Source organism: Sander vitreus, chromosome 24, assembly GCF_031162955.1.
Source record: "Sander vitreus isolate 19-12246 chromosome 24, sanVit1, whole genome shotgun sequence".
In the NCBI taxonomy this organism is placed as follows: Eukaryota; Metazoa; Chordata; class Actinopteri; order Perciformes; family Percidae; genus Sander; species Sander vitreus.
In genome coordinates this window covers 7575713-7589401 of record NC_135878.1, presented here as the reverse complement: position 1 = coordinate 7589401, position 13689 = coordinate 7575713, and the positions used below count along the sequence as shown (strand labels likewise).

The 13689-nt window shown below is 41.9% G+C and overlaps 2 protein-coding genes across 2 annotated transcripts in view; one reads left to right on the top strand and one right to left on the bottom strand.

The window, feature by feature from the left end:
- Nucleotides 1–8627, bottom strand: part of raph1b (Ras association (RalGDS/AF-6) and pleckstrin homology domains 1b) — a 39777-nt gene extending 31150 nt beyond the window's left edge. The window contains 1 exon segment of the mRNA XM_078244087.1: nt 8373–8627. The gene's annotated coding sequence lies outside the window, so the exon portion shown is untranslated.
- Nucleotides 8628–10286: 1659 nt separating this feature from the next.
- On the top strand, nt 10287–13395 carry LOC144513028 (uncharacterized). The gene is made up of 4 exons (XM_078244089.1): nt 10287–10577; nt 11510–11845; nt 11956–12083; nt 13065–13395. Exons 1-4 carry the CDS (start codon nt 10499–10501, stop codon nt 13173–13175), a joined length of 654 nt encoding a protein of 217 aa, XP_078100215.1. The 5' UTR covers nt 10287–10498; the 3' UTR covers nt 13176–13395.
- The last annotated feature ends 294 nt before the right edge of the window (nt 13396–13689 follow it).

Genomic DNA, 13689 nt, shown 5'->3' with positions numbered 1-13689 from the left:
GGCATCGGACAGAGCTGAACGCACAATACATGTGTCCAGTGTATGTTGGTACTGCATGTCTGCTAAATCCCAAATATGTGACTTCTACTAATCATACTGTGAGAAGTACTTCCTGTGATGAGAATTTGTGTGATAGAATAGTTGTCCATATAAAGACACATTCTATAATAAAGGGTTTTACACCACATAACAGAATCCAAGTCCCAAACTGACATTAAAGAACAGAAAAGAATGACACACAAGCAACTACACAGCTTAAGCCTTTGTTACTCAGGATGACACACCATATTAACTGAGCAGATCAGCCTACATTAGACACTCGTGTCGGCCCAAAAGAGCATATCCTCATCATACTGAGTTTCAGTTATGTTATTCATTCAAAGATTTCATTTTTGAACGAGTATACGGTTATCATGCAATAAACACCATCATAAAAAGTAACATGAAATAAAATGAAATTAAAAAATGTGAGTTTTGTACCCTTTACGCGTTATATTTAGTGTTGCGAACACCAACCTGATTATTCTTGGGGGGGGTCGTACTCGAAAAGGTTGTGAACCAGCCTTAATACACTAATAATCTTTATAACAATGGCTGGACCGGTTGAGATTTATTGATCAGAAACGCCCAGGGGCATCTTAGTCTGCTTTCAGAACAAGATAAGGCCTTAGCAGTGACCCTGAGCGTTCTTGTAAGGGCATTTAGGTAAAGCAGCAGTCAGATAATTGATGGTTCACTACAAAGCCGATCTTTGCTGAGAAGGTGCATTAGTATTGATCACTGTGCTTTTATACCAAGTCAAGTGCAACTCAAAGCTTCACGGGTTGCTCAGTGGATGGCTTGACCTCTTCAGTAGTTCAATAAAAAAATAAAAAATAAAAATCACTTCAAAAGTTGTCTGTGTCAATTTTGGATTTGAATACCGGATACCAAAATGACCGGCATTGGGGGGCTGCGTTCCTCAAAGGACTGCCAGCTGGTGAATACTGGATTGTTCAGTTTAAGTGACTTACGAGCGAGGCTAAACAAACAACCTTCCCTCTTTATGAGCTTTACCTCATGGTGATGGGGGTTATTGAACGGACCTTCCACTACTTGTGCCATTCCCACTCTCACACAGTGATGTCTGGTTGCGATTACAAGGAGCTGATCTCCTCTCCTCAGTGGGATTCTCCACGGTCCGTGCAGCAGGCGAGCATTCTGCTCTGGAAAAACCACACATGGTGGGAATTATGGAATATTGCTGCGTCAGGAATGTTCCCACGATGGCCAGTGGGATCTGATGGAGGTCCCATTGGCTGGCAAGCTGCCAGTGTGGTTTATGGGTAATGTAACACACACATACAGAGTTACATGATCAAACGCCTCTTGTGTTAGTCTACATTTGGACCTGTTCCTCTTGTGTTGGATCATAATAGTCCTTTGTGTGCACTGTTTCATTTAACTGCTAAATAAATCAGTTCAACTCTCAAACCTCATCATTAGCACAGCTTCCTTACAACTCACTTCTCATTTGCACTGTTTCCTTCCAATAATCGCTGAACAGCAGTGTAGGGTCAAGCTGACTGACCTCAAATACGCCAAGTGACCCTCCCCATATAGCCTCAAAGCCGGTCATGGTGCCAAATTTGGGGGCAAATCTTGACTCAGTCACTGAGCAGAGTTGCCTGTGTGGCACGCGGGGCAAAATAATCAGGAATCACTAGAGAGGGAAGATCAGCGGAGCAGAGAGAGATTAGCAAGCTACTCAGCCACTAACTTAACCCAGAGACTCATTCAATAGAGGCTTGGGCTGACTCGCAGAGCTGCCAGGGTATTAGTCAATGAGATTTGGCCAAAGGCAGTCACACAAGCACACACACAGCGCTATTTTGTGAGATCAAGCCTGCAGGTTTGAGTGACTGTCAAGGGATTCTCTAGCAAAAAATGTGTCAATCCCCTTCAACCACGGCAAGCACGGCTGTTTTACTTGGATTCTCTCCGTGTTGTAGGTCAAGGCCTGAAACTCGAGATTCCTTCAGTGTCCTACATGAATGTTGGTGTAAAAAAGAAAAATGGAGCAGCCTGCCAACATCACGCTGTACAGTAAATGCAGAGCACTAGCTTGAAGCCAAGTGTTGTGAAAAAAAAAGTGTGACTTCCAGAATTTGGCAGAGGACACCAGGAAAACGAAGAATGACCTCAGTGTTTCCAAGCCGTCGTATTTCACATGACATCAGCTGCACTGAAGAACATTTTATTGGTTCTCATAAACCTCACTCTCCGCATCCTCCATCTGATACTTCTCACCAAATTAAATTGTTCACCTTGTTCCTTACAGGTGTTCTTCCACTTCCCCAAGTCGTTTTGGCAGCCAGCTCGGTTGCGGAGTCACTAGTGACATGGCGATGTGTGGTGACCCTTGCGGCTCTTGCCTTGGGATGTTATGAACGGGAGATGTGATAAGGGCGGGCTGGTTTCCCTTCCCCGAGGATTCACCGCACGCTGAAGTACTGCCTGGATAGTGTAGCTACTTCTAACAGACATGAGCTGGGGTAACTTTCATGATTATGGGTGAGAGCATAGTTAAAGTCTGAAGGGGAGGGGGGGGGGGAAGTAGGCTACATTGCATATTTAATGGCAAAACAAGCCATTTCAGCCCCAGTTTGTGGGTGTAGTGCTAGTTTGTGTCTTGAACTGAACACAAACACTTGAAACGGTTGGAACATTTAAATAATGTACGAGTTTTCGCTTCAGCGTATGTATGTAGTTTAACAAAATCCTTACAATTGCTACAATTCAAAAGGATGACAACTTAAATCCAGTGCATGCTCAGCAGGTCGTAAATCTATTTTCTATGCGTGACAATATATTTGTTTGTTCCAAATGATTCAGGCACATAATGCTGCTTTTGTAACCACACACAAACTTGACAACCCCCACAACAATGTAATGCTGATTTAAGGACATTATAATGTCTATATAATAACTGTAACTGGATCTTTAACTTTCTCTGATAGTCTTATAATGCCACAATTGTTAGTGTATTCTAAGTGGTATATAAAACTGAATCCTCGGTGGATTTGACAGGAATGTAACCGGGGGGTCAATGATTAGAAAGCAACTTAACAAAGCATAAACATTTTGGGCCAAGCGGCTGGCATTTCACAGGGAGGTGAGGGAAAACAGCAGTTCATTTTGCTTGCATCTGTGTTTGTATGATGGATTGTAAGTGTTACCAGAGACTGCAAAAAGGCAAACAAACCCCATCAATCCAGCCCCATAACACGCAGACACGCAAACCGCTGTTATGGTTTCATGAGAACTAGCTGAACTCTGATCAGACGGGTAAAAGAGACAACACAGGAACTGGCTGTGCTGATGTTTATCCCAGGCTATAACACGTCGCATGATCTGCTGTAAAGAACTGGCCGTTTAATTCAATCAGGGGTGCAAAATAGCAGAACAAGCAATACACAAAGTAGGAAACAAATCCACATTCTTCTTTCAAATCTACATCTTACATCAGTCAGATCATACATCATCCTATCAATAATGTGCATTTTCTATACAGCATCTAGTCAGCACATGTATATTTCCTCTGAGTTAGCACTTTGTGTGCATTTTAATACTCTGAAGCACTCTTGCTTGCCTTAAGCATTTTGTGTTCTCTCCATGTCAAAGACCCATTATCCATGGCCCAACTCAATCCGCACAGACAGACCGCCCCATCCATCAACCCATCCCGTGACTGTTACAGTGGAGCTTTAACTGGACTTTGTGGGGGATTACAGGTGAGGAATAGAAAGAAACATGACACCATAAATCACCGACTCCACGGCTCCCTATGCGCTCAGCTCACTGATACCTGATGCGGCTGCTGGAATTCTAGCTGAGAATGAGATTCCCTTTTCCACCCTTGCATGCTAAATCAAGTTCAGGGTGATTACCCAACTGTGTGCAACTTAACTTAAAAGCTAGGTGAAGAAAAAACACAGCAAGAGGGCCTCAAGACTATAGGGTAGTCACAGGTGTTCTTCATGCTGACTGCATGTGATAGAGAGTAACAATTAAGACAGTATATCTCACAAAAGACCATTTTATAGCCCCCCCCCATTTCCTTTTTAGTTAACAAAGACTGACCTCCTGCAACACCGAATGGAACAGACCGTCTGTAATACAGTAGAGGAGGAGGGAGTCCTATCAGCAGCCCAACAGTGAGAATCAGCCACCTGCCATTGTCGAAGTCACACTGATTAATAGCTGCTTAAGCTGCTTCAACACACTGTAGAGGGAAAGAGGTAGCACACAAATGGGACAATTAATGAATAAACAATAATGTATCGTAGCAGATCAGATCAAATATAGGAAAACAGGTCAAGGAATCAAAAAAGTAAGGGCTTATTTCCAGACCCACAATTTTCTACAGATGCTTAATAATTATACAAGAAGTAGAGGTATCAGTTTCTCCAGTTAACGTAGCCTCAGTGGACAGTGTAGTGAGTAAGGGGTGCAACTGCCACTTTTTGTTCACTTCAAAATTCACACCAGCTCTCTTCATCTATCAATTTGAACTCACAGCAAGATGCAACAAGTGCAGGCCCTTTCTCTGATGGTTGTTGAAAGGTAACACGTGACATGTATGAAGGGGGACAACGCTGTTAATGAAATAATCGCTGGAACACAGTGGAAACCGCAAATTGAATATTATCCAGCAATGTACTGTACTGAAAAGGGGACTTTTCCTTTAAGAGTGTAAATCCCACCAGGACTGACCCGTACTAAAAATGTATACACCCGTGAAAGTGCTTTCAGGAAAAACCTAATGGCACAGATATGAAAACTAACATGGCAAAGACACCCAATTGTAGTTCAGTCTTCGCCATTTGTATCTCTAGTTGTCTTTATATACCAGTGTGTATGTGCTTGAGTGCACCTGCTGAACGAGGACCCAGATCATGTATTGCCCTGAAAATAGAGGAGGGTGCCCTGGTTCTGCCTAGTCCGATCAGCGGTGCGGTCGGAGAATAGAGGCTGCATTGTCAATACATTGCTTTGGCACAGGCGGACGATATGACACACCTTGATCTCTACACCATCCACATAAGAGAGTAAAAGTGCAATTTTTTTCAGGCTCCACCGCCTTAACCTTACTATTCACCTTGTCGAAAGAACAGAAATCAATCATCACAAAAGAAAAGGCTGCATGGATCTCAAACAATTAATTTCCTGCCATCGAGGGCACTGATATAAGTCTATAGGTTTGTATGAAAAGGCCAACAGGAAGAGCAACTCTCTATCTGAAACAGTAGTGGTTTTGCAGACTACAGGCGGGCTGGTCAGCCATTTGTCTTTGTTTCCAAATGGCAGGGGAGCTGTCACCAAAGGTCAGCAAAATGTTACTAAACAAGGCCCTATAGAGGCTGGGATCATGTGCCTGTGACAAGAGGGGGGACACACCCAGGTGGAATGACACATAGACACTTTCTCTTTCATGCAACGCACCCATAATGTTGCATCTTGTTTGGCACCAAGGAGTGCTGATGCAGCTGGTGGCCTTTTTGTAGTTTACTCACAACACCCCAACCCAAGCCAAGGTACCTCCTATCAGTAGAAATATCAGGTTACACTCTACCCTCCGGGTCTTCATCAGGGTGTGTTGAAGGCCGTGTTTGAAGTGCCATCCTCCCCCTGCCCGCCATTACCCACCTACACCCCCCCGGCTGTAACACAACCTGGGTAAACTTACACCAAGCACCATCGCCACCCCCAACCTCGTCTCTGGAGCTTTTGTGCAGATCAGACTTATGCCCATGGGACATTGGTGGATGGATGGGAGGAGGTCAGACATGGCCCTTGCAACTCACACGATAGAGCCAGTAAAGTGCTGACAGACGGGCAGACCAGCACGCAGAATTGCTAACACACAAACCAAGAATAGCTTTCAAAGCTCTCTTCTCTGAACGCATAGTCTCATGGCATCATTCCTCAAGCCCAAAACATCATTTGACAACTGTTTTTCTCATCTAATCAACTACATCCCAAGGAAATCAAGCGTACACAAAAAAAGGATGAAAGGCAGCAGAGAGATGGAGGGAGGAAAGCAGACGGCCTTATTTTTCTTCCCTTCCACTTGGCGAAACAAGACAGAGTGGATAGAATGAGAATACCATGTTTCTGGTTACGTATTTTGAGCTCTTCCAAAGTATATACTCTAGCTCCCTAAGTTCTTTTTTCAATAGCCTCCCTTGAGAAAGAAAGCTGACAGTGAAAAATTCCTTACATGTGCTTCTAAACAGGAGCAGTGAAATGACACGCTCTCGTCTAACATGTGTTTTACTTCTGTGGCTGGAAACTTAATCCATGAGTGAGCTTTTTATGACTGAGCTATATACCATACTACCTGAATGCAATGACTTCAGGACTATTAAGTCTACTGAGTAAATGCCTTGAGGTGCTGTATTATGAGATGCATGTCCACTGTTTATGTGTGTGCACCAATGCCATCACAACACAAACCTGTTCATGGCATTATGCAAATGATGATACTGAATCAAACAGGCACTTGTTCTTTTTAAATGATATGATATTGTTACAACCACAATGCAATTCAGCCACAGGCCTAAAATTAGCACAAAAAGTTGCTTCTAACATTAAAAACAGAGCAAATATTTACAAACCATTTATTTGTACTTTTACAAAACCAGTTGATAGAAGTTCTTCAACTCATAATGGGACACAGCGACCCAATAACAATACCCAAAGGAACAAAAACAACATATCACTGGGTTCATTTTCTGTATTTATACAGTAATAAGTGGCATATGATTCCTGCTATTTTCCTCTTGCAAAAAACATGACAAGCCTAAAAGCATCTGCCTGAGGGGAAGCGACCAGAAGGCCAGTAGTTATTTTCATCCCATTAACTGCACTGTAAGCGAATGGGCTGCATTGTTGCTGCACTGTCTCCATGCCCAGAATAATGTGCTTCTAGTCTAGTGCTTTGTGGATGCAAATTAAGCGTGCCTTAAGGACACAGACGGCCTATTATAATGCCACTGTGGGGAATAAAGGCTGGACCAAGTGGCATCTTAGTGGTTTTTTTTTTGTTGGTTTGTTTTGTGTATTCACCCCTGAACAGAAGCTTAACAGTTAAAAAAAACTGTCCTCGCCTAGCCTTGGTAGAGTAAATAACCCACAGGGAATGTTAACTGGTTGACAACCTGGGCCCATATGGTAGCCAGCCAGACAGTGGCATGGTGTGCACGCAGCTCCTCTACAAATGACCTTTGAACCCCACTGTCAATGAAGGTTCATTATCTTTCTAGTGTTAATATCTGAATGCAAGCCAATTCTGAAGAAGACTTGAGAGGGAAACATAGCTAGGTGTTTTGGAACCTCTTAGTATTTTTTGCCAATAAAGCAGCAGCAGCAAAGTTTAAACACAATGTGTTTGAGCTTTAACTTTTCCACCAGGCTTCCCTAAGGCGTTTGGGAACAAGTGAAGCAGTGTAGTTTTTAAAAAGGATAATTATTCTGGTTAAAGTGGATGCTAGCATTAAATTGATGAATGGTCAAACTGGCTACATGTTATCCAATCTCCGGCGGCGTCATCCAACAAAGGGAATTACAACAGTGTTCACGAGGTGCAGTGAAGAAGGTAACTGGTAATGAGCTCAAACCAGCCACACTAACGTAAACTACCACTTATCTTACAGGTTTTTAAAGACATAAAACATGGTGTTTAAAAAAAAAAAAAATGCTCCAGCAGCCTATGATACAAACATTAGCGCGACAAAACCATCGGCCATTACCAGGAGCTGATGATAGCCCCCCTCCCGCTGAACAGGGTGGAGACTACACATATTCCTCCTGCTCAGTTAGATGCAGAGGAGGAAAATTAGGTTGAAAATACCTTGTCGGCAACGACAGAGTGCAAGGGCTCGGCTTTGGCAACATAATTAACAACTACAACATAACAATAGGCTCACGTTTAATTGCCTCTCCCGTGAAAGCTGCGGCTCTTTTCCCAGTCGGCCCAAACGCTGCACGCCCTTTCTCCCCAAGAAAGGGATTGTTCAATGGTCGCATAGGGGGCACACAAACCCCCCACTCAAACACCCTGCCACACAACACACACCTTTTCTAACAGGCAACAACACATTTACATTGCTTCTTAATAACTACTGGTGCTTGTCTTTAAGAAGTGTGGTAAACATTCAGTATAGCTACTCCTCCCGTCTCCTTTCCCGAGAACACAATCTAGGATGGGCTGGCTTGATACATTGTCATTTATTTATTATTGACATTTTAGTCTCTCAGCATGCTTATCAAAAGGAGAGAAAAAAGGCGTTAGAGAATTAAAACCGGAATAGTGAAGAAAAATCACTTACAGTGAAATGGGATTCACAAAGAGGGTCCTCACCTCTCCTGTGTTCTCCAATGGGAGAGCAAATATCCCTGCCTAAGGGAGAAAAGAAGAAAAACTCCTGATATATGTGTAAATATCTGTTTAAAAGATGAATCTAATTAAAAAACCGTCCGTTATCCTCATGTTTCCACACGTCGCCTCGTCTACACACAATCCCATTCCCTTTCCCACTCTTCTTTCCCGGAGCTGCTGAGGAGACACGCTGCGCGTCTCCGTCGTTTCCTGTCCAGCCCAGAACCCAACGCTGCATTCAGGGCCTGTCGGAAATATATTATATTAGAGTGGATCGCAAAGATGAGGAATGATCTAGCTAAATGACAGATACGAACACGGCAGACTGGAAAAGAGATAAATTGCGGTGATATCCGACTAGTTGACGCATTTTAGCCCAGTTGTCTGATGATTAATTGTTTAAAGAAAACATGTCCACGAAAGTAGCAGTCTTGGAGGAACAGTGAAGGCAGCATCAGTCTCCAGTAGCTATTCCTTGTAGTCAGTGGCAGTAGATAATAATAATAATAATAATAATAATAATAATAATAATAATAATAATAATAATAATTGTAAATTATATATTGCTACTTTCAAATATGCTTATTTACACAAGCTAAAAAGATAGAGAATAAAATCAAGGTAAAATAAATGTTAAAAAATATAGTAGATGAGAGCAGCCACATTTAACCACACTGGAGCTCTGCGGGGGTTCTTGCTGATGCTCTCCTAAAGCCACCACCAGACAAAAGGGCCTTGTTCCAGATTAGGAGATTATTGCGTGTTATCCATATGGAGACATTGCATTAATAACCCGTCAGTCCCCATCATCCATTTTCTGAGTCAGAATTACAAACAACATTTTAGAAATGCTATAATCCCCACTTCACAATCCCATGAATCTGTCACCATGTGTTGCCACACAAAGTATTTTATACCCTTCTATGGTCTCTAATCCCTGCTCTGGACAGTTAAACCTGTATAAAACAGGAAAAGGCATTGAAGCAAAGTGATACGTAGTGGCAATTAATATGAGATTGGAGCTGAATAGCTATTTTCCTGGCTTGTAGCGGTAGAAAACTCAAACTAAAATGCTTTGTTACCATCTAGTGGACAAAGAAAGCTATTTCAAATGAACCCCATTTTGTTGATAAAGCCATGGATTTTTAAATCAAAGAATCAAAATGTGTCTCTTGGGACTACACCATGAAAGATAATAACCTTCTCTTATCTTGTATTCTTTTTTTCTTACTGACATGTTTACTGTGCCAGCATCTGTACATAATGTCTTAATCCATGACTCTACAGTATAGAGGCAGTTTCTTGTTCACTTCTCCCAGAAATATTTTCTCTGCCACTTAGCCTTTGAGCTACCTCTGCCTTTCAGTGAGGCAATGACACTTTGGCAATCACACAAATGTCTGTTGTCAGTTTAAACCTGCTCAATACCGGTTTTTGTGCTTCTCATTGTGTTCAGTTGATCTTCACACATGGAACACTGGGTCATTGCACTTCTGGTCACTCACTCCACCTCAAACTGTGGCTGCAACAAACAGCCACACAGCAAAAACTACGCACATTTCAAGAGTATTTTCCCATAATATGTTTTACAGTGACCATTTGCATTCCGTGTAAGTACTGCTCATTCTCTTAATCTTTGTCTCCACACAATGATGCAATATAACAAATAAGTTCACTTGATAGGAACAGAACTCTCTCGCAATGACCTTTGCCTCTAACTGAACACATAACCATAGTCTCAAATTAATTGAACACTAAAGTCATCAAAGGTTACAAACTCTGGGAGAGAGCAGAAATGTCAGAAGAGGAGGCGTTTTCTGCCACAGGATGTTTTCCCTCATGAGAGGATGTGTGATGTTCAGTCACAGCAGCACCGTGGGAGTGTTTCAATCAGAGGCACAATGAGGATATGATGCATTACAGTCGGAGGAGCGCGTGCATGGGACCAGGGTTGATGATTTCTCCGCAGCATACAGTTAATGTAGTTTGCTGAAAGAGCTTGAACTTTTTGGTGATGAGAGAAAGCCTCGAGGACATCATTCTGCTGGAGGCAAGTTCACACTCTTGGTGCAAAAGATGAGAGCTTGCTGGATGTTCATGATCCTCCTGAGCTGCAGGTTATCTCATTCAACTGAGTCTCCGGGCATCTGTAAAAGTAAGTTGTAGACTTTATTGCAACACATACATTCTAGCTTTTAGTAATTCATATACTCATAAAGATTAGTAATTGAAAAAGACTTTACTGTGCATATATGTGGTTACAGTGGGACTGTTTGGTTTCATCTGTTAACACTGAGGTTAACACCCTTAGTAGTTGTGCAGTAAAACTTAAGCTTCAATGTATTTAGAGGGTTCAGTTGCAGCAGTGGATATGTATTGTGTATGTATTGTGTGACTTACTCTCTAGTTGACAGCTTTGGTTAAGTTTAGGCCCATAAAATATGGGAAATGAAGTTGGAAGAAATAGGAATGTGTAGGAACGTGTTCCCTTTGGCTTCGAGAGAATATACTGTATATTCACTTATTGACTATTTTTCTGTTTATTAACCTTATACTCTCCTTATGCTGGCTGAATTTGTGGGTTGAGGTATTTTATTGTGAACCGAGTCAACAGAATGAACAGAGGAATATCCAAATAATTCAATTAAAACAATAAAAACTAATCCATGCAAATAGCACTCCATCACAATAACCACAACCACCACCTTCTGAGTGGCATACTTAAGTCAGTCAGTGGCTGACTCAAGTATGCCACTCACACGGCAAATCTGTTTTTTATGAGAAATGTGAGGCTGGTTAAAAGAGGTAAATGTGCTAAGATGTGCTGCTATTGAACAAATTCCGTGTGGGGGTGGAGTTGCTATGACATGACGAGTTTCAAAGCCTGAGCATTTCAGTTTGGGGAATTAAATGCAAATAAATCAATCTTTGCAGGAGTTTTAGCTGTAAGAAGCAATTTCCTTCGCAAAGGTGTTTGGTGTTGGTTACAGACACAGGCATTCTGACTCGGTTTACTGCAGCAAAACACAACGACAGGCTACTGTAGCTCTCTTGCACCCTGAATCATTATCACATTTTTCTCTCCAGACCAGCTGAATATGGACTGTGTACCTGTCAATGGCAATGTGTCCGTGCCTTGCCCAGAGTTTGAAGGAGAAGACGTGACTTTTGAACTTCATAAAGATGACAAAGTGATTTACCTTACATGCAACCCAGACGGAAACAATAGATCTCTCTGTAAACCGCCATACACCAGGGTCGGCATAGAACATCATCAAAAGAAAGAAAACAAATCAGTCAGCTTCATGCTCACTGGAGTGAATGCCAGTAGCTATGGTATCTACAGATGTGATCGCATCATCACGTTCCCTCCCCCCCTCACAACAGTGCAAAGTACTTTGTGGATCCTGGTACTTGTAGAAGGTAAATATTCCTAAGAGGTACATACGTTTTAAAACCAACAGGAGCCCATCTATAATTATGTGTGCATATAGTCAAGTACACTGAATACTTCCTAAATATGTTTCTTCCAGGACACCAATGCAGTAATCCTAAACGAGGTGGAGATCAAAACAATGGATTTCTTTGGATTTGGATTCTGGGGCTCGTACTTTTTGGCATCTACAGCCTAACTGTCACCATTATTGCCACCATCATCTGGGTAAGATATTCCTCAAGCACATACAAACGAACACCAGATGAGGAAAAAGTAAAGTACTAAAAATTGTATATAGAAGCACGTACAATATTGAAATGACACAGTAACAGCCATTGCGTGTCATTCTTTGACTATTTGGACTATACACTCACCTAAAGGATACTGAGGAACACCTGTAAAATGTCTCCTTGATGCAATTATCTAATCAACCAATCACATGGCAGCTGCTTCAATGCATTTAGGGGTGTGGTCCTGGTTAAGACAATCTCCTGAACTCCAAACTGAATGTCAGAATGGTAAAGAAAGGTGATCTAAGCAACCATATTTATTTTTTTTAAAGATTTTTTTTTGGGGCTTTTCCGCCTTTAATTTTTGACAGGACAGCTAGGTGAGAAAGGGGAGAGAGAGGGGGAAGACATGCAGGAAACTGTCACAGGTCAGATTCAAACCCTGGACTTCTGCGTCGAGGCATAAACATGTCAGTATATGTGCACCTGCTCTACCACTGATCCAACCCGGCCACGATGCACAACCCTTTCTAGGGTTTACAAAGAATGGTCTGAAAGAGGAAAAACATCCTTTTTTTTTTTTTCTTCATTTATGCGTTTTTCATTTATTCCAAAAAGACATTGTATGTCCCAGTATTCCACCAATATGTTTTAAAAACTGTTCTCCAAGAGCTTTCTCCTGTTTGGGAAAATTGTTGTTCTTCTCCATGTTTTAATTTTCTTGGCCTGAAAGTAGTCAAAGTCTAAAAAAAATGTTGGCATCTGCCTTTAAAAATCCCACCATGTGTAACCTTAAAATTATGACATGAGAGCTACACATCAGGTCCCAAAATTCCCATAAACCCCCCCCCCCACACATACACACACAAAATCCAGAGGACACGATCTCGGTGTCATCAATGATAGCTACGTCCTCCTACTGTACGTGATACATAATGAATCTTCACAGACATACTGTTGTTCAACTGTCTTACAGGTCAAGTGGAGGAGGTCGGATTCCCAGAGTGATTACATGAACACCAAACCCAAAGAAACAAGGAACTGCAAGAAAAGAGGGTTTCAAAATCCTATACCACGACACTTCTGATCACCCATGCATCGTCTCACTATTTGCACAGCTATCCCTGTTAGTTTCAATATTAACACAGTAGTAGCTTGCCCTGTGCAGAGCGAGTGAGTTTTCTTTCGTTTAGTCCATTGTGTTGTCAGTACTAGTTGTTTTTTGTCTACACAGCGAAAGTAGCAGTTCCTTTAACAGGTGTGGCTGTGCCAAATAAAAAAATAAATAAAAAAAGGTACCCACTTTCTGTTAACTTACTGTCCCTAATTGTCACATACACACACACACACACACACACACACACACACACACACACACACACAGATCTGTAGTTGGAACCCCTCTTTGTGGTCGAAACAGAAGGCGGTGTCTGAATGAGGGGATTTAACCACATTTCAAAAGAGTTCACTCAGCTTGTAAACCTGTGTGGTGATATATGTGAATCATGGGTGACCACAATTTCAAAATGTAAAAAGCCGTTATGAAATGTAATGCAACTGATTCACATCACACCATCTCTATCCACGCTCTTATTTCTAAG